Source organism: Lates calcarifer, linkage group LG6, assembly GCF_001640805.2.
Source record: "Lates calcarifer isolate ASB-BC8 linkage group LG6, TLL_Latcal_v3, whole genome shotgun sequence".
NCBI classification, from domain to species: domain Eukaryota; kingdom Metazoa; phylum Chordata; class Actinopteri; family Centropomidae; genus Lates; species Lates calcarifer.
The window spans coordinates 4241101-4265486 of NC_066838.1; the positions used below are offsets into that span (position 1 = coordinate 4241101).

The following is a 24386-nucleotide window of genomic DNA, read 5'->3' on the forward strand; positions in this document are numbered from 1 at the left end:
CCCTGATCTATCAGTCCTACAACCCAACCCTCTTTCTCCATCTGCACGCCTCCTCCCTCCATCCTCCCTTTTATCCTTTATGACGTTCTCTCCCTTTCCTTGTCTTCCTTTTCTCCATTTGCCCATTTTGGCACATTCCAATCCTCTGCCATCATACCTGCTTTTCACACAAACTTTGCAGTCCACAAGTTTTCCTGTCTGCAGTAAACCAGGTTTTGGACAAAGACTCTTTGGTGTTGCTTTGGACTCTTTGCCCACTGTTCGCAGCTGCTGCACAATGGGAAAAAGTATAAAAGTGGACAGAATTGCCAGTAAACTTGGTTTATTTGTGCATTTAGCACATTTTTCTTTTTCAAGCATTTTGAGTGTTCTCATTTATCCCATCATGTATATTCATATGCTTGAAGTTGTTTATCGTGTGAGATCATTTTCACTTATAAAGCATCAGGGTCCAGTGCCAAAGTCTGCAAATTCTGGTGCAGAGAACAGGCACAAGACCTTATCCGCTCCACATATAATAGCCCTTTATGAGTCATTCGTGGTCAGAACAGGAAGCACAGATCCAGATTTGAGGCTTAGATTTGGAGATGTGCAGTTAATTTTTTTTCTCTGCCACTTCTTTTTTCTCTTCCTCACTGAGGAGTAGCCATGAGGGAGTGAGTCACGTCAGCTTTATTTCCCTTTCGTGAGTGCCTGCTGTTTGGCTACACCATTGTGTTTCTCTTTTATTGTTCTCCTCTCATTGTGCCAATGTACAATTTTGCTTACTTTGGAAGGTGTTAAAAAGCCTAATTGTATAACCACATTTCAGGTTATGTTTTTGGGGGTGAATATAGTGTTTGAGACCTTACCATCCAAGTTTTTACGCTTGGGAAAGTGATTACTGTTTGCAAATACAAGTCGAATTGTGATGTTGAACGACCAAGCCTGAGACCAAACAGGAATCAAGTGCTTAAACACTTCACTGTGAACACCTCAAAGGCCAAATACTGACTGTGCGATACAGCTAGTGTTTCACCACCCACAAAAAATACAGCTTATCAGTGTTAATGATCTTACTGTCCCAGTGCCAAAGTGACACACCTTGGCATGAGCACAATAGCTGTCAGATTACCCTTTACCCCTCTGTTTATGTTAATTCTTTGATCTCCTTTGTTACACCAAATGCCATATATTATGTATCACAAAGTGAAATTCAATCACTTGTTTCAAAAGAACCACAGGGAATTTAGCTCTAATCATGATGTCCCAGTTTTCCCACCTTTCTCTATAGGTAGTCCATTAGTTTGCCACATAGCCATGATGAATTCCTCACACTGGAGGAGCTTTGTGCTTTTATGGTGATCAGACTGTGAGTTCTATTTGACCTTTTTGGCATTTTTCTCATAGCTCTGTTATCCTCTCTCTCAGTGAGGAGGATCTGACAGAAAGTAAGCCTCAGCAACCCAACACTCAACCTTTATATCTTTTAGGGGGATACTACACAGAGTCATCACATCCATGTCACACATATCTCACAAAGACACATCTTACAATTTTGTTCTCCGTACTTCTGTGTTGCTCAGCATACTGTACTGCAGGGAATTACAAATTTTTCCTCTGAGGAATACCAGAACAACTGTGTTCATAAATCATGAAAACCTCAAAGATGTGCTGTCATTGAGTAGAGGCAGGTAAACTGATATTATTGTTTAGCTTTATCCTAAAGCGATATATGAATCATTTGTTAAAACTAAAATACTAATTTAATGGTAGAAATGTTGCAGAAAATGTTAGATACCACATTTACCATTTTAAGGCATATTAAGAAATTATAAACACACAGGTTTAAGCTATGGTTGATGTATTATTTATGCATCATATTCATTAATTTACTTACATGACATAGTTCAGATAAACTCACTAATGGTGCCTGCTGTACTTTAAACAATATATAATCACCTAGCTAACAGTGTCATAAAACTGTGCTCAAAAGATAAGATATGTTATGCAACTGTTTTGGCCCATGCCACCCACACTAAGTGGCCACCATTTTGTCTTTAAACCCAAATTACCCCACATCACACCAACATGAAGAGGGCCTCACTCAGCAGCCAAACATTAGAGTAGGCCCAACTTAAACACTGCAATCAGGCTTTGTATATCATCTGCTTTTGTGTGAGTTTAAACACAGACACACCCAGCTACACACTGAGGCCAAAGCAAACAAGGCCCTGGGAAGCTGGGACATGAATATATATGTACTTGTATACTGTGGGTCCCTATAGCAAAATGGTTTCTAATGTTGAGAATAATGAGAAAAGAAGAGACAACACAAAAACCATTCGCTCACTTGGACAGCTCACCTGTGACAGACCCACCCAGCTCTTCCAAGATCACACAGTGATAAAAACTATGTGAAAACATGTTGTGGAACTGAGACAGCACATGGGCTCTTTCCACTCTGCACAGTACTAATCTACTGTCTGTTGGCTGAAGGCTGTCTGCAGGATAATGTTACACAAAAATACCTGGCTGTTAGTGGCACATCCTCGTCTTATGCATCTTGTTCTGCTGCTAATCCCTTTCTTTGTGCCATACATGCTGTTTATTCCAGAACAACAGAACAACATTCTGTCTGAATGCCATACTGTATTACTTTGGGTCAACAAGGCTCCAAGTTGAATAGCAGTACACAAGAAGGATAGACTGATTTGATGCATAACTGTATGATGTCATTTTTCCATAAGATTCACAGCCTGTTATAATAATGACTCTTGAGAATTCTTAAAGTAATTAAAAGCAATAAAACTGTGACCAAAGGCAAGCAGTATAACATACAACATAAATCTCATAGACAGTGGTACCAGTATTCCTCTGTGAGTCTTATTTCAGAGTTAATATGCTGATATCCATAATGGTAGCAGTGTGAGGCTGAGGGCATAACTCCTTCCAGTCCAATCCCTCCTTGCTAGTTACACTGGGACGTAGAGCTTCAGTAGAGGGAGGAGGGGGCATGCCACTCCTTGTGTTTGACTGCACACAGATTTGATCTCCATAGAACTCCATCTCTTTATCTGTGTCTTGACTGCAGCAGATAGTGACCAAAACATGTGGTTTCCAGGGGAAGTGCTGTAACATGTCATAAACTAATAAATCTTTCTCTTGAACACTGGATTAATGAGGTCTTTTGTGAATGCCTTGAAGGTCAATTCAAAGACATTATTTGCATCTTCATTAGAGGAACAGTCTAAATGATGTCCAGAGGTGATTAAACATCACAACACATAAACATGCTGCAGAGTGTTGGATTGTGTTTGACTCTCTCAGTGTACACAATCCCAGGACAAGACAATTTCACAGATTGTATTGCTTGTATTATTAAAAATATGGAAGTGGAACATTTAAGTCCCAGAGGAAAAAACATGTCTATAGCTCAGGTACTGGGATAGCAGGGTAGCAAGGGCATTTTTGTTTTTCAGTGAAAAGTATTGTAAACTATGGGGTGGCTTGTAAAATGCTGTTGACTGTGACTGTGACCTCACCACCCTTCTGTATCTCTTAACTGGCTGTGCCAACTAGATTATAATTATATATCCCTCCTCACTGCATAAAAAAGCCTTGACACATTTTATCTGCAGACAAATGTAGCCCGACATTACTGCCATAAAGATGAGGATAAGGGCATTATTTTTATGAATGGAGCTCACACACAGTCAACAGCATTGTTGGAGTATGAATCATACAGCTTGTGGAGTGAACAGCTGTGCCAGTTATGAGCAGATATGTTTGTGCCTTTTACAGATTTAACCTGACACTTGTAATTACAGATAGCCAAACACATAATTATTGAGACACACACACTTGCAGAGGAAGAGACAGAAACAGTAACTAGAACACACAGTATTTTTTATAAATCAAGACATAATATTCTGTATGTGCATTGCCCAAAGGCCTACACAGCTCCTCTTACATCCATAGGTTTCACTAAACCTCTAAAACATTTTGTCACTCAGTCGTGACATGAGGATGAGCTAAACTTGGAGTTTTATCAGTCTGATAAATACCACTTGTTGAGGTAAGTGTCACTTGTCCCTACCAGGTTCTAAAATCCTCCTCTGAGCGTTCCCACTACAAGCTGAAACACTCTCTTTTCCAGGCTGGACTCCAATGTTTTTCCTGTGACTTTTCTTTTCCATGCTCTTTCTCAGAACCACTGAGCTTTCTGGATGTAAAGTGCTGGCATTTGAAACACACTGTTGGTATTGTTCTGGGGCTCCATGGGGGTGGTCACTTTTCACTTTATGATGCCCAGGATGTAGCTACTTGTTTCACTCACTCACTCACTCACTCACTCACTATCTATCTATCTCTGTACACAGGCGGTCTACAGACAATAAGAGCAGTAGCAAATTTAACACTTGAAATTCATAGTTATTTTTAAAGTCCAGTCTTTTTGAAACAAAAGCAACTTCCCATTTTTTGTCACCAGCTATCAGTTTTACCCACTAAAGAGTCAGCTGGCACATGTTTGGCTTTAGCTTGCAAGCTAACTTACAGTAAGTGTGGCTTGGTTGAAAACTCTATCTCCAGCTGACCTGCAAAAAAGTCTGAATATATATCTATGATATTAACCCCTTGTAATGATATAAAACAGACTGACTTGGGTTAAAGATACCAGGATGATCATCCATATGTCTAGGACAAAGTGAAGAAGCAACACCGATCTTATATGACAGTTGCACGTGATCTCTATGTATCTCTTGTATTATAGATTAAAAAGGATTACACTGTTTCTGACTAACTCTTCAGATATATACTATATTTATGCTTTATTCTAAGTATTTTTGAAGACTTTGAGAAAAGGATTTTAGGTTGAGGACAAAAAAATAAAATGGCAAACTCATCTCAGGTAAAATTCTCTGGTGTTACCCTGAACTCTGATATAACCTGTAATCTGCAAGGTACTGCAGTTAGCATAATCAGATGCTAACTCATGCCTCTGAAAGTACTGCTGCTGTTAGTAAGTTACTACTAGGAATTACTTAACTGGCCATGCTTGAACAGAAATCTGAAACATATGAATGTGGAGTGTGGATTGCTCCTCATCTTATCCAGAAAATACATAAAGAAGCAGAAAGTTTTGGATGGAGCAGAGGCTTGTGGCATTTGCTTTCATTTCCTTTGGTTACAGATGTTTGTCAGAGCAGCTGACAACTGGGTGGTTTTGGCGATTTGTGGATGAAAACATTACTATCAAAACTTGAGTTTAATTGAAAATGTAAAGTTTTTTTTTAGATGTCTACACTTCATATAAATGTTGTTCAAATGTGCATTGATAACTATATATGAACATGCAGAAGGTTCTAGAGGAAACACAAGCCTTAAAACTGCATTCACCGTATGCCTTTGTAGAGAATCGGTTAATATTGTATAAGTATTAGTCAGCCTATTGCCAAGTTGCATAACACTGAACACTCGCTTCCTTTATGTATTTTAAGCATTTCTGGTTTCACTCAAACGTGAAAAAGGATCTGTCATATATAAAAACCACATGCCCAGACAGTAACCACCAGGGGAGCAGAAGACACATAATTGCATTCTATCTTGTTGAAAGTTTATAGCCTGAGGGACGCTTAAGAATAGTTCCACCAGATTGTCAAACAAGTCAACAGTCAAAAGCCACCAGATTGGCTTTTGACTGTTGTCTCCTGAGGTACAAAAGACAGATCATGAGCAGTGTTGTCTTTAATCAATAAAAATCTTCATATTTGACCTACAAATCTATTTCATGTGAGTAATTGAAACCACGCATACCAGCTAAAACAACAGGGACTATTGTAAGCAGTACTTAAATTGGAAACAGATTCACACAAACTTTTCTGTACTCGCGCCCAGGTTAACTCTATTCTACTCAACTCAACTCAAACTCTAAATTGGCTCTGCAAAAAAAAATTCATACTCTTCCCTTTTCCATTCTTTTCCCATGTACAGCCTCTGCCACCGGTTATTTATCTTAGCATTGTTCTACACCCTGGAGGGACTGTTTGGGTTATCAATTTTTTTCACATTTTTCTCCTCAAAGTGCCAAGGGAACACTCAGGCTTAGAGTATAATATGTATCATGAATCTGTTTTACATGAGGGCTACGTGTGTGAATGAGTCTGCCTGTTCAGTCACTTGCCAGGAAGAGCGGCGACTACAAATCTCCAGTGACACGCACACTGCACTGTTTCCACGGATACTGTAACTGCGTTCCATACGTAATTACACATTGTATGGTTCCATGTATCCCCGTATCCATGGCAACCACACCCAAACTATTTCCATGGTAGTCACATATGCATCTGGCAAAGTCATCACAACTCTGTGGTAATCCCCGTTGCCATGGTGACTGTGGGTGTGGCGAGGGCTAGAGTGACATGGGCGGTAGGAGGAGGAAAAACTGTTACAGTGGGATCACTCAAGGACACACACACATACGCACAGAATCATGAGAGGAACATGTGGTATTTGTGTGTGTATGTGCTGATAGAAACAGAGGACGGATGAAATGCGTATGTGATTCATCTTACACACACGCTACAAATAAAGTCCTTGTTTTATATATTAGGAAATGTTGCCGTTCAAAAAGAGAGGAAGGAAAGAGCAGCAGACAGAAAATCAAGTAAGGAACCCAGTGTTTTGTGGGCACTGGTAAACTGGGCGCAAGGCCACTGAGCTGAGTAGAACCAGGTTTTTCCATGGAACATGTTTGCTTTTTCTCCTCCCCCTCTTCCCTCCTTATTTTTCTATCCATACTTTATTTTATTTGTTCAAACTTCTGTGAGAGAGTTATAAATATCAGGCTGGAGTTGGCACCATAGTAGAAAAAGAGCATCATAGTTGGTTGGTTGGCCGTTCTGTAGCACTGATGTGCAAAATTATCTTCCAAAATCCAAAAGTCCACACAAAGTTACTGAGATGTATTTTTTTTATTTTTTTTATTTCTTTCCCAGTGAAATGGTCTTGCCCCTCCAACTGTCTACATTTTCAAAACTCTAAATTTCATTCAGAATTGACCATTCTCTGATTTCAATGAGAAGTGAAGAAAACGTTGGAGTGTCATTTCTAGCCAGTGGCCATCAGTTTTGTCAGCTCAAATGACTACTGTCATGGTAAATTTTATCAACTGCAATCTATGTTTTCGCTTTTATGTTACAAGAGAAAGACTTAAAGGATGAAGACTAACCAGTGTGTTTGGTAAATGCATCAGTACTGATGGCATCCAAGACCAGCTTCAACACTGAGGAAATACTACACTGTGGACATGTTATTATCCACAGAGCTTATTTAAAATGTAACCTGTAGCTCCACAAACTGAGGTAATTAGCTAATGATGTGTTCTTTTGGTGTAATGCTACTGTAGGTAGTAGACTAGCAAACTCAACATGCTAATGATTGAGTGAAAGCAACAACAAACACATCATTTATTTAATTCCTTACACCTTTGTTCTTTTGTTTTTGGTTGGAAAAACATAAAAGAAGGCAGCTTTTTCCAGACTCTTTGTATACTGAGTATCTTTCTCACTACAATCCCATGCTGCTTTGATGTAGAGAAATCCAAAGCTTGACAGGCCAGCTATACATAGTTACAGCTGTAAAACTATGACTGGAACATTGCTTTTCGGGTGAGGATTTTAGTGACCAGTCATTTGATTTAGAAAGATTTCCCATCAAATTCTACTTATATACTTTTTCAGAAGAGAAACCTGAAAGTAAATTTTGAAATTTCCCTGAAATTTTCCACGGTGCTAGTGATTATCTGCCTGAAAGTTACTGTAAATAAGCAGAGCAGTCATGTGCTAATTATTGAGTAGAACCCGGTCTACAGTCCAGCTTTTGGGCAGGAATGACAGGTATGCCTGAAATAACAGAGTCTGGCGTACAAGATGATCCTGGGTCTACAGAAAGATTTACTGCTGGGGAACATACTGCACCTGTGTCTACTGGGAGTTAGTACTAAGCTGCAAGGTTATAGCTGAAGTATTGGACTATCTAGCTAGCTAGGTCTGTGAACATCTAGGTAATGGTCTTTCTAAGTGCTATGGGAAGGTAACTTGACTTGCTTGAGGTTCTTTGGGCATTCCGACTCTCATCTGAGAGGTGTCTTCAGTTCTTAGTAATAGGAATTTAACTTCTTGTGGGGTCCTTAACATCTTGTGATGACTAACTAGCCAAGGATGTAGGTCACCATTGTACCTAGACCTAGAACCAACTTTCTGCTGCCAGTATCTCCTGCCTTTTATCATCAAATTATTTATTACTTTTGTCTACCAGGTGCCTTTTTGTTGTTGTGATGACAGAATGGTTTTCATCATTTCAATAATAACTGAATTTGGGCCCCAAATCTTGTGAATCTTTATCACAATTTTGACACACAATCCGGTCTACGAATCAAAGCTATTATATTTGCCCTCAATTTTGTGGGTATTCTGTGATAACATAGCATATAAAGAGGTATTTATTTTATCTTCTGACTTTTAACTCCCTCACTCAGAGTCCTTCAACTACAAACCAAAGGACTGAACTGGCCTCACAGCTGGATTTCATACATGGGATGATACAGACGTGGGTGTTTTCAATTGTGTGTGGGTGTGTAGCGTACCTGTGTTTGATTGACTTTTGTTCCTGTTGTACCTGTTAAGCAGGACAACTTATCATTTATACGGGGTGTGCTTTAAAACCCAACAGGCACAGGGCTGGTTTGAGCCAAGTGGGTGTGGTTTCCACTCCATATATAATTGGTGCACAAAACGGCACATCCCAATTATGCCTTGGATCGTCTGCCAGGTGCAGCCAATAACATAAATGCCATGTGTACCAACAGCATTGTAAACAACAGACACATATTTTACCTGGCTTATAGTAGAGCATTTAATAACCACACAGGCACATCAGTGCTCAACCTGACTTCAACCTGAAGAGGGGTCCAGTCACCTAGAATAATGAAAGCATCAGACTGCATCCTTTTCATCCCATTTAGTGAATATATGACATATTCATATAAATGTATAAGTAATAGCACTAACTGGAAAATTCACTTTATCTACAGTATATCACTTAACTTTACACAGTAAAAATATATTTGATAACAAAGTAAACATCAATAAGCACAATTCTCCTCTGAACTCAATACATTCAAAGCACTCAGAGCATTCCTGTGTGATCTTTGCAGTTGCTATTTTTGTGTGGTTCGCGATTAGCATTATATTTGCTCACAGCAGTAGAGACATATGATTTAAATCTACAGCACGGAGTCATTCATCTTAACTGACAATTACCATCATCAGCTTTTTATTACACATTGCACCATCTCAGCTCTGCGTAAATGAAACAGGGCTGTCAGTGGTAAGTTGACATCTGAATCCTACTCTGTCTGTTACTCCCTACTGGATGACATACGTAAGGATTACATAGTATGCATGTTATGTTTGTTGCCATTACATTACTGGGAAAGAAATACATTTTCCATGAAAGTTATGTCATATTGAAAATTGTATGACCTGTGGAAAGGCCCCTTTATTTCTTATGTGTATTGGTTATAAGTGTCATTTTAAGTCCCCAAACCTTTCTGTGATTCCCTGCAACAATACCCATCAACAGAACACAGACCATCATCCACTTACATTACATACTGTTATAATACTGGTATTAAAAACAATACTGGTATTAAATAAACAAGATGTTCTTTCCAAGATGTACTATTAACTAACATTCATTCTCTCAAAGTCTTTCAAGGGTGAGAGCTGTCTGCTTATGTGGGTGTGTGTCTATATAAAATTTTATGTCCTCCACCAAATTATCCCATTAACTATTCATGTGGCAATTCTCTGTCTTTATGCAGCATCTTCTTTGCTTGCCAGTTTACATACCAGTGGTCAGAGTTCCTGTCTCTTCTCATACAAGTAGTTAGCAAGGACACTTATGATATGACATTATTTTGTTATTATTTTACATGCTGTAACAGGTGTAATTAACAGAATAAACAACAAATTCCCTCCATTTACATGTGTGCCAGTTCCATAGTCCTGGCATTATGCATGCTGGCTCACTGGGACACCTAAATGGAACTGAGCCATTGTTGATGTTATTAGTTTGACCTGCGCCTGTCACTGTGATGATAAGTCAGAAGGCCTGCCGTGAAAGATATCAATTCAAGGAGCTCCTTTGTTGTCTGCACTCAGAAAAAAATGTAAACTGTTTGCACAGATTCAAAGCTCAAACAGGAGGTATTTTTCAAGCTATCACTGTTCAGATTCCAGTACCCTTGAGTAAAGGTATTGTGAAAGAGTACTTTCAACAAGATATATATAAAAAAAAAAAAAAAAAAACAGAAGTCGTTTCATGTGCTTCCCTTATCAGCTAATTTGGATAGTGACTTGTGTTTGTTGTTATGACTGGTTGTAAAAATGGCTGGTTCATCTGCTTGTTCCATACTTTTTTTTAAAAGGTCAACTTTGGATTCATCCAGAAGGACAAGAATGTAGAATAAGTATAACAAGATGAATGTACAAGAAGTCACTCTTTTTGTGAACCTGAACAACCATATGGGTCGTTTGTCTCTACCCTCTGAAATGACCCATAAGAGCATACCTGAGCCCTGCTGTCATGGTAGCAACAACAAACATGTGGTTAAGGGTGTGGAACGATCACAGTTTGGTTTGGTTTAGGCACAAAAACACAAAAACAGATCATGTTTAGAAAGGAGTGAATAAATGATAGAAATCTGTGAAATGTTTTTTTTTATGTGTTTGTTGATATTGTTCATGATGAACAGTTTTGCATTTTAGCTTTTTAAATCCCAATGTAACTATGACACAACAGTGCAAAAGACTTAATCTACACAATGTTATCACTGAATGGAAGTATTCATCAGCGTCAAACTAAACTACTAGATTTTACTTTCAAATCTAATATTTATCTAGAAAAAACACACATAACCTGCTGTTTCTGAGGAAAGTGAAGTGAAACAAATCTGTGCAATCTGAGAGGGAGGGTCGTCTTTCACTAGTTTATGGTATAGAAGGTTCAGCTGAAACACAATAAGAAGTTAAAACACAAAGGGTTGTTCAAAATGCTGGGTGATTGCAGTGTATCCTGCCAGGAAGGGCTGCTGAACAACTAGAAACTGAACATTTAAACCACAGTAAAAACACCCCTTTACAGTAGTCTGTGACACATTTGATTAGCAATGCTTGTGTGAAGAGAAACCCAATATAACTCATGCTAAAGATACATTTTAGTGAAGGGTCATGACCAGTTCATCCTGCAAATTCTACAATCTAGACATATGATTAACACAACAACTATTCCTCCACCCTGTGTGTCTTTTATGGTCAAGTGGAGCAAAGGGGTGAAAGAAAGTTACACCCATCAACACACACCCTGAATGCCTGCCCTGCACACACTGCAGTGACACACTCAGTCAGGCACGTCTTGCACAAAGCTGACGGCTCCAGGTCCTCTGAGGTGTTTATAAAGTGTTACAGCACACACAGTGTAAAGGTCCATCTCTGTGTACACTCATTTATCCTGCTGTAAAATCCTGCTCACTGACACTCAGCCCCAGTCAAACAAGAAATATCAGCCGCTTGCTTAGCTTGTGATTTGCCAGCAGATACAGTATCAACCTCAGGCTATTGATGTTGTATTGGCAGAGGTTGACAATCACATCAAGCTTGTGAGTGGTCCTGATGAAAGCCTCATTACCACTGACTGAGGTGAATGGAATGAATGACACCCTTTCCAGATTAAACGACTGAAACTCAGTTTACCTCATCACACAGAGATGTTGTAACTATTGTTCATAATTACGGTGCTGGTCATGTTAAGAGTCAAAATATGATTGGAAGCCTGTTTTACTACTGTAACAAAAGGCTGATTAAACCAGAGGCTTCAAGAAATGCCTGTTGTTAGCAGTTTTGTTTTAATAAGTGATTGTACAGTATTGAGGGACAGCAGGATTTATCTTTGGTATTCTGCTGATTCTGACATCATTTATCTTGCCAGCACACAGTAAGGCAATTAGACAAATCAAAATGATAGGAATCCTCTCATTTCATGTTTTTTCAGGTGTCATGTGATGGTGTCTAGACTTGAATGTACAAACCAGGGCCTGTATTTGGCAAACTTCTAAAAATAACACTTAAGAATGTTCCAAAGAATTACATTTGTCAAGTTACTTACTTCTCCCTAAAGTTGCATGATTACATGTAAGCACTTAGCAGGAATACATTTAAGTTTAGGTGTTAGTGTTAGGTGTAAGTGTTATTTCCTATTACTGTGTGTAGGTAAGCATGAACTGGGGTCACTCAGATTTGTTTTTATATCACTTTGGAGTGTTGACCAAGTTAAATCAAGCAGGCAGGTTGCTGGACGAGCAGGTCCAAACAACAAGTTGTTGACATCTGAGAGGTGTGCATGTCTGTTCCTGTGTGACCTGCAGTTACCCATATCGCTCTGCATAGATCTGCACAGATGTTTGTATGTATAATTCTGCTGTAACCCTACATCTGCTGTGCTGTTCATTCTTTGAAAAAATCCTGACATTATAAATAATATATTATATATAGATGAAAATAAACTAGAGCAGGAGTGAATGCTGTTAGACACAGTAATAGACAGTAAAACATTACTGAGTGCAGACTATGAAGAGGCATAAAAACCCTAAGTCAATATAAGCTTTAACTTGTTGTTTACACTCCTGATGAATACAAGAGTGGTTTTCACATCCTATCCAATGTTTAAATCAAATGCAAATAATAGGCTAAGGATACCATTTCCAAGATTTTATTTTTAAGCAATGCTATAAAAACAGGCCCAGACAAAAGGTGGTTCACACTACAAAATATCAACAGACTGGTAAGAGTCATTTAGCTTGGCCAGAGTAATGAGAGTCATACGATCATTCAAAACATGCTTCATAATTCATGGTGGAATTGCTGAAATTCAATTAACTTTCCAGCGCTCTGAGAAAGATCTGTGCCTGTTTATAAGGGTTCAAATCAACATCCCACATGATTCAAAACCTGGTGATTGTACAGTATATGATCTCTATGATTTCACTGCAGTCATATGAATTTCACAAAGCAAGGCAGGAATTCCCCTTTGGCACTATTTATTTTCATAACATACCGGATTTTTCTTATGTGGCGAAAGCTCAGACTCACATCCATGAGATCGTGTCAATATTGCCACATGTTCTTTTTTTAGGAAGACTGAGTCAGTCCCTCTGTGCTTTGCGACTCTGTACATGGCCCTTGCAAATGTCCTGCTCTTGAGCTGGCATCCATTTTGGCTGAAGGAAGATGGGAGTGTATTTTATTTCGGTACGTTTCCATGACGATAATGAGGCCAAGAGCCACTGGCGGGAAAAGACGAAGGTTAGAGAAGACGGAGGAGAGAGGGTATGGTGGAGAGGGTTGGATTGGTAATGCCAAGACTCATGACTCATCGTGGAGGAGGAAATGAATGAGGGAGGAGAGGAACGCGGGGGGGGGGGGGGATTGGTGAAGAGACTGTTGAAGGTTAAGCTGCCATAGTTTCACTGTACAGCATGGTGAGAAACATGGTGGAGTTATAGTACAGACGATGTTTTCTGTGTGGTGTAAGAATTCTTTACTAAGGTTTACACAGTGAGTTGTGAATTATGGAAAGGTCTTTATAGAGATTAACAATACATCACAACTTTGGTACCTGAAAAAGGTTCATGCCATGTAGACAGTCATGAGCAGTTGTAAATATGCATACGCATAACAAAAAACTTTGACACTAGCATTCATTGTTTTTTAAAGCCGCAGGCTCATTGGCGTTGACATAAAATTCCTCTTGTTGGACAATAATGAAAGCCAGCTGGTTAGTGCAGTTCAACTAGTTTGCAGATACAGGTATACAGCTGTGGTAGCTAGTGCAGTCCTGTTGCTTGAATATTAAAATATGGGCATGATCACAGTTGGATTTCCCAGTTTCTGCTCAGCATCATATGCTATTTAAATGTTTTTTTTGCTTTGTTGTTGTTGTTTTTAGAAAACCAAACAAGACAAGTTTGTCTTGTCTGATGTCCCTTTCTGAGTTTGATGGTGTATGCTAACATAAAAGTAAAAGGCTCCATTATTACCTGTCTGGTCCTGCGCTGATCAAATTTTGTAAATGTGCACCCAAACTCGTGCTGCAAAGGATGGTGCCAGAACTGGCCCCTTACCCTCAATTATTTTTAAATCAAACCCATCAACATCTGATTTTGAGGTAACCATCTATCCATATATCCAAAGTTACTGCCCCATTGCTGTCAGTCAGCTGCATTCTTACCTCTGAAATCATGATGAATTAAGGGGTGAGAGGTTGTTTCTCAGACATTCACAATAATAAAAATTGTGGTGTCTAATCAGGACCGGTAAATTAAGCCTTGCCTTCAGACCAAGACAAGCTAGTCATTAGAGTGGGATCAAACTTATCATCTAATTCTTGGCAAGACAGAGAAAGAGTGCATTCCCCAAAATGCTGAACTATTCCTTTAAGAAGACAAGGGCAAACTGCATTCCTGGAAGCTTACTCTGTTTGTTGGGAAGAGTTTTCAACTGCATCCAGGGAAACTTGTAGTCAAACCTGTCCTGGTGTGTATTTCAATATGTAAAACAGCTGAGGGAGGGTTGTGGTGCTACACTGTATTATGGAGGTGAATGATCAAGTGAGAACTAGCAGAAGTGTACATGGATTTAGTGAAGGTGAAAATAATCAAACTTTTCTGAGCAAACATGCCACAAAAGAAACTCTTGTCAAACTAATAGAGAGAACGGTGAAGGAGAAGAAAATGATGTCAGAATAGATAAAGTTACCAAAGTGACCAAATTTACTATAATCAGTTAAACAGCACTGCATCGCACTCTACATTCCATGTTCTTTGTTGAGTGTTCCATAAGGAAATGAGCAGGACCTCCCTTCTTACACACACACAAACCTTACCACTGAATTATAAACACACCTTAATTGACAGATGTAAACCAGCGTTAATGTGTAATAACAAGTGAACTTCTTATCAACCACTCACCAACCAACCCACCCCCGCTCACACACACACACACTGCACTTTTTTGAGCCATAGCTGCTACTGAATTTAAATGATTATTCTAAAAATTTGATCAGACCCACAGATCGTACGTGTTGAGTCGGTTGCAGTGTGTTTGAATGATTTTACCTGGAGACACACACGGAGAGGAGATTAGAACTGCTGACAGTCCTCTCAAAGCCCAAGGTTTTCTCTAGCAACACAGAGGAGCCTGTAGAAAGACCAGGTAATGGTTTTGAGTGACTGGACAATGTGTCATACAAGTGTAATGTTACAGCCCTGCCTCCCTCTCTCACCCAGCCCTGCAGCCAATCGCAGCTCAGCCCAGGCCCCTCCCACATCATCAGGCTTTAAAACTCCTCAGTAGTTTCTTTCTTTCCTATCCACTCTGGTCTCTCCCCTCTGCCTGCCTGCCTTGCCAACCGAGTCATTCGGTCTGACCTTCCCAGGCTCATTTCATCCAAAAGAAAAAAAAAATCTACTCCAGATTTCAGAATGACCTCCAGCATTAAGACCACTTCTTACAGTTTGAGGAGCTCTTCTGGCCCACGGAGCTTCAGCAGCAGCTCTTATGCTGGACCAGGCGGTATCACCTCCCGCAAGAGCTACAATGTCAAGACTTCCTATGGAGTCAGCAGGGGCTATGGAGGAGCTGGCATCACCAGTAGCTCTGCCTATGGCCTGGGCTCAAGCATGGGTGGTGTAGGAATGGGTATGGGTATGGGTATGGGTGGTGGCATGGTTGCTCAGGCCCCCATCACTGCTGTAACTGTGAACAAGAGTCTGCTGGCCCCCCTGAACCTCGAGATTGACCCCACCATCCAGGCCGTCCGCACCCAGGAGAAGGAGCAGATCAAGAGTCTCAACAACCGCTTCGCTTCCTTCATTGACAAGGTAACAGAGGGCAGATACATATGTGGGTGTGTGTGTGTGTACGTGTGTGTGTGTGTGTGTGTGTCAAAAAAAGTCTGGTTACCCAGGCACTAGTCTTTGCTTTATTCATCTCTTCAGTGATACAGAAATTGCTTTAGTCGGGTGGAAAGCTCAGTCACAGCATAGTCAAAAAATGTGTCAGGGCTGTGACATTGTTATGCAATATTTGAAATAGCGGTCCATATGTTTGCCACATGTTCTGTAATGCTGATTTCCTCACTTTTGCTGTGCAGAGAAAGTTGATTTATTCCCCTCTCTGCTTTCGTCACCTACCACAAATGCAGTCATGGCAGAAAAGAATGAATGTGTCCCAACTTTAGGGTTATGCTCTTTATCTTTTGGCTCTAGTTGCCCTTTTATAGTGATGAAAAACAGACGTGCAGAAAGGAGAAACTGAGAAAGACAAAGGGGGGGGTGGGAGGGCAGAAAGCTAAGGGTGTGTCAGGGCAGAGCTCAGGGCTTGTGATACGAGTTACCTTGGGACTGGTCCCTCCCTTACATGGGGTGTGGCTCTTTCTACAGCCCTGGTGGCCCCCACCCCTCCCAAATACACACACACACACACACACACACACACACAGAGCTGAGTGCTATTGTTGCCTTAATAATAATATCTTCTTTCACAGTGATACATTTTATAAGGAGTGTCCATTGGGTGTATGAATAGACCGACTTTTAATCATTCAAACTGGCATTAAAGTCCAGCATTTGTGTAACACTCAGGAGTGTTTCTGTCCTCTAAGGCCTCAGCAGCAGGTTAATATTTAAATAGGCCAGCTGGTTTCATGTTCTGGTCAATGCTAGCTGACTGGCCACATATCACCTCTCCCTCTGCCGGCGCAATGATTAAAAGAAGTTGATGTGTTGATTTTGCATACTTCAACACAAAAAGATAAACCCTATCACCTGTTATCGCATGGTGGCAGTAAATTTTGAGGCGCTTTATTATATGTATTAACTCCAGTTCAATGAAGACCATAAGAGGTTCTTGGTTAGATGTCACCTGTAGAGTGTAATGTGTCAAGGTCTGTTGTGTCACATTATCTGCTTTCACTATCTCACTTTTACAGTTCACAAATATGCAAAGTCCCCATCTGTCCATCCTCTACCTTCACATCTTCCCTCCTCCTCTTTTCAGCTTCTAAATGGTCTTCACTTCACCGCCCCCTCACTTTCTACTCTCGTCTCTTCCCTCATCACACCTGTAAACGTTAAATATTTACTTTTCTCCATTTGCCTGTGGACGCAACTTGGCCTCAGCTCCTTTCTCTCCCTCTCTCTGTGTTTGTCTTCTCTGGCCGCGAACCTCACTCTGCAAAAACAGGAAGACATGGAAGGAGAGGGGTTAACTAGCTCTATTCCTCCATCACTGGCTTTTTCCAACCTTGTCTTGTTCTCCCTCCCCTCTACCCCCCTGTCAGGATGCATGTACGTCATGCAGGCCTTCCTTTGGAAAAGCACGAGCAGTCTGGAAAAACAGTCAACAGCAGCTTACAGATCACCAAAGATAGATAAGAACAACAAAGACTGTAGACGGTGAATAAATAAGAGGCATGGCGAGCTTGATGCTGGTGATTGATTATTAGGATGTTAACTCAGAGGCCATGTTGTATCAGGGCAGAGCAGACTGCAGCTACATGAGTCTTCACAGGTGTTACAGTAACCAACTATGTAAGGCTTTGATTCTCTGTAAAGGCTTTTTGCCCGATTGCTTACTTAGTGATTGATTGAGATTCAAGCCCTCCATTTATTCACACATTTCCTGTATTCACTTGATTTTATAACCTTATTTTTTTTCCCTCTCTTCATTTTACTCTGGCCATCAGGTTCGCTTCCTGGAGCAGCAGAACAAAATGCTGGAGACCAAGTGGAACCTGCTGCAGGGACAGACCACCACCCGCTCCAACATTGACGCCATGTTCGAGGCCTACATCGCCAACCTACGCAGACAGCTGGACAGCCTGGGCAATGACAAGATGAAGCTGGAGGCTGACCTCCACAACATGCAGGGCCTGGTGGAGGACTTCAAGAACAAGTGAGTACAGAGGGGGCAATGGGGGCTAAAAATGAGATGTTTTATCTAGCATCAATCCTTTTCTGTCCCATAAAGAGGCCAATGGTTCATCTAAGATATTTTTTTTTTTCATTTAGAATCCACAAATTTATGTCATACATTAAATGTAATTAGATTTTTTTGTACATTTTTATCAATGTACAGCTGTTTAAGTCAGATTTGTGCTTCAAGACAGAGCACAAGACTGAGTTTATCTTTTTGTGGACTACTCCCTACATCTGTCCATTGTCTTGCGTCATATAAACTTGAGGGAATTACAACACAGAGGAAGCATGTTTCAAACACCCATTACATTACATATGACAAATAATAAAACTCATTTTGCAGTGTTTGGTTATCAGCCAAGCTGTCGATAGCTTTACATAAGAGGACTAGAACACGAACGTGTGCATGCTACACACATATTTGTTAGTTGTTCACAGACAAATGGAGCATATTAGCCGAGGAGCCCCCGAGGGGGGGGTGTCAGCAACACCTCTCAGACTTGGCCCTGAGTCAACAGACACAGTGTGAGGCAAATGTCCCAAAGGAGTTCATGAGTCAGGAATGGACTGCTTGTGCCTCCTAGTGTTACATCAGTGTATACACTCTCAGAACTGAATAGGAGCATGACATGATATTTTACTGAATATTCAAAAACTGATCACAAACTCTGTTTCTCTTCCTCTCAGGTATGAAGATGAGATCAACAAGCGCACAGAGTGTGAGAATGACTTCGTCCTCATCAAGAAGGTCAGCATCATGATTTACTCAACTACAAATCTGATACACTAACCACATTTTCTTTCAGCATTTTCATATTTTTCTTTGTAAATGTAAATGTAAATCAGTTCTTTGTTCTAATAAAAGCTTTTCTTGGTCCCAGGATGTCGATGAGGCCTACATGAATAAGGTTGAGCTGGAGGCCAAGCTTGAGAGTCTGACAGATGAGATCAACTTCCTCAGGTCGATCTATGAGGAGGTACGGCACAAAATCAGCTGGGTGGTGTTGTTTGTCTCTTTATCAATCCAGTCACAACATGCTTATGATGTTTGTAGGTCTCTCCTCTCCTGCATTCATGGTTTTTCTAAACATCTGTTGTCTCAACTCTTGCGCCATCCTTAGAAGTACATTAGCTGGACGGCTTTCCTCAGTGAGGTGGGGTTAACCAATCTCTCTCTTTTTCTGTCTTTTTCTTTTAACTTCCTTAGGAACTGCGTGAGCTCCAGAGCCAGATCAAGGACACCTCAGTCATTGTGGAGATGGACAACAGCCGCAACCTGGACATGGACGCCATTGTGGCTGAAGTCAAGGCTCAGTACGAGGACATCGCCAACCGCACCCGCTCCGAAGCAGAGACATGGTACAAGACCAAGGTGATTGGTGACTCTTATGAATTTTTCATTCATTGGTTCATCAGTCAGTATATATAATATGCTCATCAAGAGGCTTTCAAGTTTGTAACATATTATTTTACTGATGTTCATTTAGTTTGAGGAGATGCAGACGTCCGCCAACAGATATGGAGATGACCTGAGGGCAACCAGGTCAGAGATCGCAGACCTCAACCGCATGATCCAGAGACTGACATCAGAAATTGATGCTGTCAAGGGACAGGTATGAAAAAAGTGACATATTGAGCCATCCTATTATAGTTTATATTGCCATTCAACAATCAGGAGAATAGACAGCGTCTCATTTAAAAAAATCTTTTCCCAGCGTGCCAACTTGGAGGCCCAGATCGCTGAGGCTGAGGAGCGTGGTGAAATGGCAGTGAGGGACGCCAAGGCCCGCATCAAGGACCTTGAAGACGCCCTGCAGAGAGCCAAACAGGACATGGCCCGCCAGATCAGAGAATACCAGGACCTGATGAACGTCAAGCTTGCTCTGGACATTGAGATCGCAACTTACAGGAAACTGCTGGAGGGAGAAGAGGACAGGCTGGCAAACGGCATCAAAGCTATCAACATCTCCCAACAAAGTAGTACGTAACCTTTACTGAAATGGCCTCAACTATTTGGATTCTGTTTTCAGCAATTCTTTCAGTTTTAATGGATTCCACAGTTTTTAAAGTTAACCGCTTTGTCCTCCCTTCCTTCTCTCAACAGCAAGCTACAGCAGTTTCCCCGTGGACTCCATGAAGAGCAGCTACTCCAGCAGCTACTCCAGTGGTTACAGCAGCGGATATGGTAGCGGATATGGCAGTGGCGTTGGTGGCTTCAGTGGCAGCAGTGCCGGCGGCTACGGCACCACCCAGAGCAAGAAGAATGTTGTTATCAAAATGATTGAGACCAAAGACGGCAGAGTGGTGTCTGAGTCCTCTGAGGTCATTGAGGATTGAGCTGTCTAGTTAGAGGTGTAGCTACCTGTCTGCTATGATCTCCTCTGCCTCTATGGTAGTTTTATACTCACAGTTCACCCTCCACCCAAACTATTGTCATAAACAAGTCTGAAGTAAAATGTTTGCCAGCCACTCTCCAGTAGAGCCTAAATATTTTTATGAAGAAGTAAATGAACACTACCAAAGATCTGAAAGGGACCAAAGAATTTCTGATCTGATGCCTGATGCCTTACTGTCTGTACTTAAAAAAAGAAGTTTTGTCTAAGAAAGTAAGATTTAAAAAAAAAAAAAAAACGGGCAAATTGCAAGAAACATTTCCGCAAAATCTATGCAACAGCTATTTCATAGATGACGAGCTGTTACCGTCAAAACTATGTTGCATCAAATGGACAGTGGTGTTGTCAAAGGAATGTGAATGTACTGAAACAGTGCTTCAGTGTTGTTGGTCAACTAATGTCTTAAAATTGCCTGCTACAGTAGGTAGTGCATGTCTTCCCTGTGCAGTATCCTGTAACTGAGACTGTTCAACCCCTTAGGAGGCTGCCCATATCATACTGTTGTCCTGAGGTGCTGTTTTTGCTACCAAACCAAATAAAAATGTGTTTACTGAAAAAAAAGATGTCTTAGTTTTAATTTGAAATTGTTATTCAAAGAAGAGAAGAGAGAGAGCTATAATCTGGGAAGTGTCGAAAAGTGTGAAAAAGGGTTACAATAAAATGTGTTTAGTCTAATCTTTATATGTTTAACATGCAGGTATGTGAAAGTCAAAAAATAAACACTAGATTTCATTTCAAGTCTCATTACATATTTGATTGTGGCTGAGATAGTGATGATTGGTCATGAAACCATGAGAAACATCTGTTAAATGTGGTTTCTTGTGTGATGATGTACACAAAAAGTGTAAAATAATTAGATAGATTAAAATAAATAAGAGAGTACACCTACTGTGTTGGTGGTCACACAGTCAGGTAAGAAATGGCATTAATGGTTAAATGGTTAGTAGGCTGTCTTTCTATATTATCAATATAGCAATATTTATGGTTCGAGACACCGGGTTTAAAATGTGTATCATCCTGCAGAGAATAAAAACAAGTCCAAATATAGAACACAACTTTATACTCTGAGCATTGCCTTAGATATGTGATTGACAGATCATTGGCCTAATTAACTTGTCAAGAGCTGAAAGAGAGCTGACTGGTCGACCTCTGCAGTGTTAAACATGCAACAACTACATAGACCTTTTCCACCTCTGACAGTTCGACTTGTCTCAGGTGAAACAAATACCATTAACAACAGCTGTGTTCTGTTTAGTTGTCCAAGTAAGCCATGGCATTCAGCCAGTAAGCACAATGCAAAGCTTTGTCTGCATTTCTCTTTAGCTGATTTACTACAGGAGAAATTTGGGCAATTTTTTTTACCACACAATAAATCCAGTGATGAACAAAATATGTGTTTGTATATGCAGCATAGATTTAAACCAAAACTGGTTACAGAACAAACTGAGCTGCTTAACAAGACTGTACACACAGAATGGTATTCTGAGGAGCTCAGCAAATGCTGATTTTCCAAAAATATCTGGCTCTCTCTTGACGTTGCACAGTTTCCACTATTATTGTTATGTGGCGTCCCATGTTTGTATTGCCATGGTAACCTTAACCTCACTGAATTATTTTATGGCTCTTTGAGGTCATCTGTATTATTTCTATGGTATTATTTTGAAATTAGTCACAGATAATGGAAACGCCCCTCACACCCTGGCATCTGGATTTCAACAGGAAAAGTCAGAATTATCTCTGGCTGATTTTTAACTTGACTCATTTTTGCATAACTAAATGGAACAAAGTCACATACAGTATGTGTAGTAAGAAAAGACAAAACTCTGAATTAAAGGGCCTGTATCTTTAATATTTTATCACCCATAAAATATAACCAGACAGCTTGAAATGTTGGCCCATCATTCCAACCTCTGGAATGATACAAATTTCCCACAAGAGGTCATTTCTCCCTAAAATGTGTTATAGGTACTTACAGAAAAATTTGTTTTGAGAGGAAGACATCTTAACAAATTTCTTGGTTATTTATACACAACTCTATCACACTCCAACAGATAAGTTATCAATGCTCTGGGGTTATGGCTGGGATTTCATAAGAACTTCTTGAATAAGAGTTAAGACAAACACACATCACAGACACAGGCAAGAGTGAATGGAACAAATGTTAGACTTTTCCCCACCTTTTTATCAATTGTGTACCACTAGGGGGCAATATCTCACCACTTAAACTGAGTATGCCACCTTGGAAGCCAGGATGAGTTCTTTCACAGGAGCACTGAGAGCTGATGCTGACCACATCCTCTGTGTGTGTGGTAAGGCAGAGGTAGGGTGTGAACTAAGGTTAAATTAAGTTTAGGTCAGGTAAGGAAGCCAATGCAATGTCCTGACAAGGATATCTGTGCAAATTTGTGTGTGAGTGTGTGTGTGAGAGAGAGAGAGAGAGATCCACAGCTGGAACAGGGTATTTTTCTGGTGTGTTCAGCAGGACAACAGTAACACAAACTCAGCTGTTAGTCCAAAGTCTATACAAAGCTTGCATGGTTTTCTAGACTGAAAAGTTGTCATTAGCATTTTGTTTTGAAAAGGAGCCACTGAGGATGATGACAAGCATGTTTGTCTCAAATAAAGCCAGCCAAAAAACATGTGCTAACATTGTGGAAAAACAGGATCAATTTTGCAAACGTGCAGCAAAAAAAGTTCATAACTTGAGGAGTAATCAGTGAGACTAGCATCAGAGAACACATAACAAGTTCACTGCAAAGAGTAAATACACCACAGGGGATGCAAGAGAGATTCTAAACTGTTGAAGCCCTTGCATTAGCCTTAAACAGCTCTTTTAGAAATGCCACATCATGAGTTCAAAGTGTTTGTGTGTATGCGTGCCATTGTGTGTTTGCTTACTTGGCATACTGGTTCTGGCATACTGGTACACGTATTGTCTCACAGAGTCCCCCTGCAGCTTCTCAGAAAGTAAGTCCTTATCCACAGTTGTGCCAGTTTACAAATGAACAAAGGAAACTATGTCTCACATCAGTAGTCAAATAGTCTACAAATTTAATGGGTTTTTCAAAAAAAAAAAATCGCCCTTTAGTGAAGAATGCTGGAAGAGGGTGGAGCTGTAATATTCAGCACTGCAGCATGTAGCAACCTGAGCGGGCAAACATTTTATGCTTTTTCACAAGGAGGCACTATTGTATTGTTAAGCTCACCAGCACCCTGGACAACATGTACTAGAGACACTTTTACATTTTGGTGTGTGATTTGGTTTATTTTAGTACAAATAAAGAAGTTTGATTAATGGGGTTTTTAGTAACTTTTAGTGTATAGCTTTCCACTGCAGTTTCAAGATGTGCATCAGAAATTGATTAAAATAATTAAAAGACAGTCTCCTAAAAACCTAAAAGTCTGTTGATCAAAGCTACACCACATTAAGCTGCAACATTTTGCAGGGAGTACCATTCATTGTGTGTGTCATCAGATAGAGTTCCACCCAAAGTGTCATCCTCTGATGCCATAAAAGTCTGATTCATAATCATTTACGGGCATACAGTGGGCGAGGTATGAAAAGGGAGGAGAAAGTGTTTGTCTTTTCTTTTTCTTTCATGTCCAAATCCTGAATCATGCACTGTCTGCTGGTCTTTGGACTTGTACAGATATGCAGATATTAACTCTGCCAAAAAGCACAATGCTTTAAGAAGGGCACTAGAGGACCTTATCACCAGCCAGCTTTAGTTTGATGCACAAGAGAAATGCATGATGTGAAGTTGAGATTTTGGAGGTGTGCATGTTGGCATGTCTGCAAACCTCACATAAAGATGGTTATGCACCTTCAAATGGGTTATTGGAGTACTGTGGTCAAGCTCTCTTCAGATAGCACTTGTTTTGTCAGTGAAAAGCCTTGAACCACAACAAGTAGGTCG

General features: G+C 40.3%; 1 protein-coding gene and 1 long non-coding RNA gene across 2 annotated transcripts in view; one reads left to right on the forward strand and one right to left on the reverse strand.

Annotated features, from left to right (window-relative positions):
- LOC108882676 (uncharacterized) overlaps positions 1-15353 on the reverse strand; it is a 20729-nt gene extending 5376 nt beyond the window's left edge. Inside the window, exon 1 of the long non-coding RNA XR_001960822.2 lies at positions 15215-15353. This is a non-coding gene — a long non-coding RNA (uncharacterized LOC108882676). The remainder of the gene's footprint in view (positions 1-15214) is intronic.
- Positions 15354-15446: 93 nt separating this feature from the next.
- Positions 15447-21030, forward strand: LOC108882674 (keratin, type II cytoskeletal 8). Its single transcript, XM_018675335.2, has 8 exons — positions 15447-15979; positions 17845-18053; positions 18764-18824; positions 18958-19053; positions 19284-19448; positions 19564-19689; positions 19792-20056; positions 20181-21030. The coding sequence occupies exons 1-8, from the start codon at positions 15581-15583 to the stop codon at positions 20411-20413; spliced, it is 1554 nt and encodes a 517-aa protein (XP_018530851.1). The 5' UTR covers positions 15447-15580; the 3' UTR covers positions 20414-21030.
- Positions 21031-24386: the final 3356 nt, after the last annotated feature.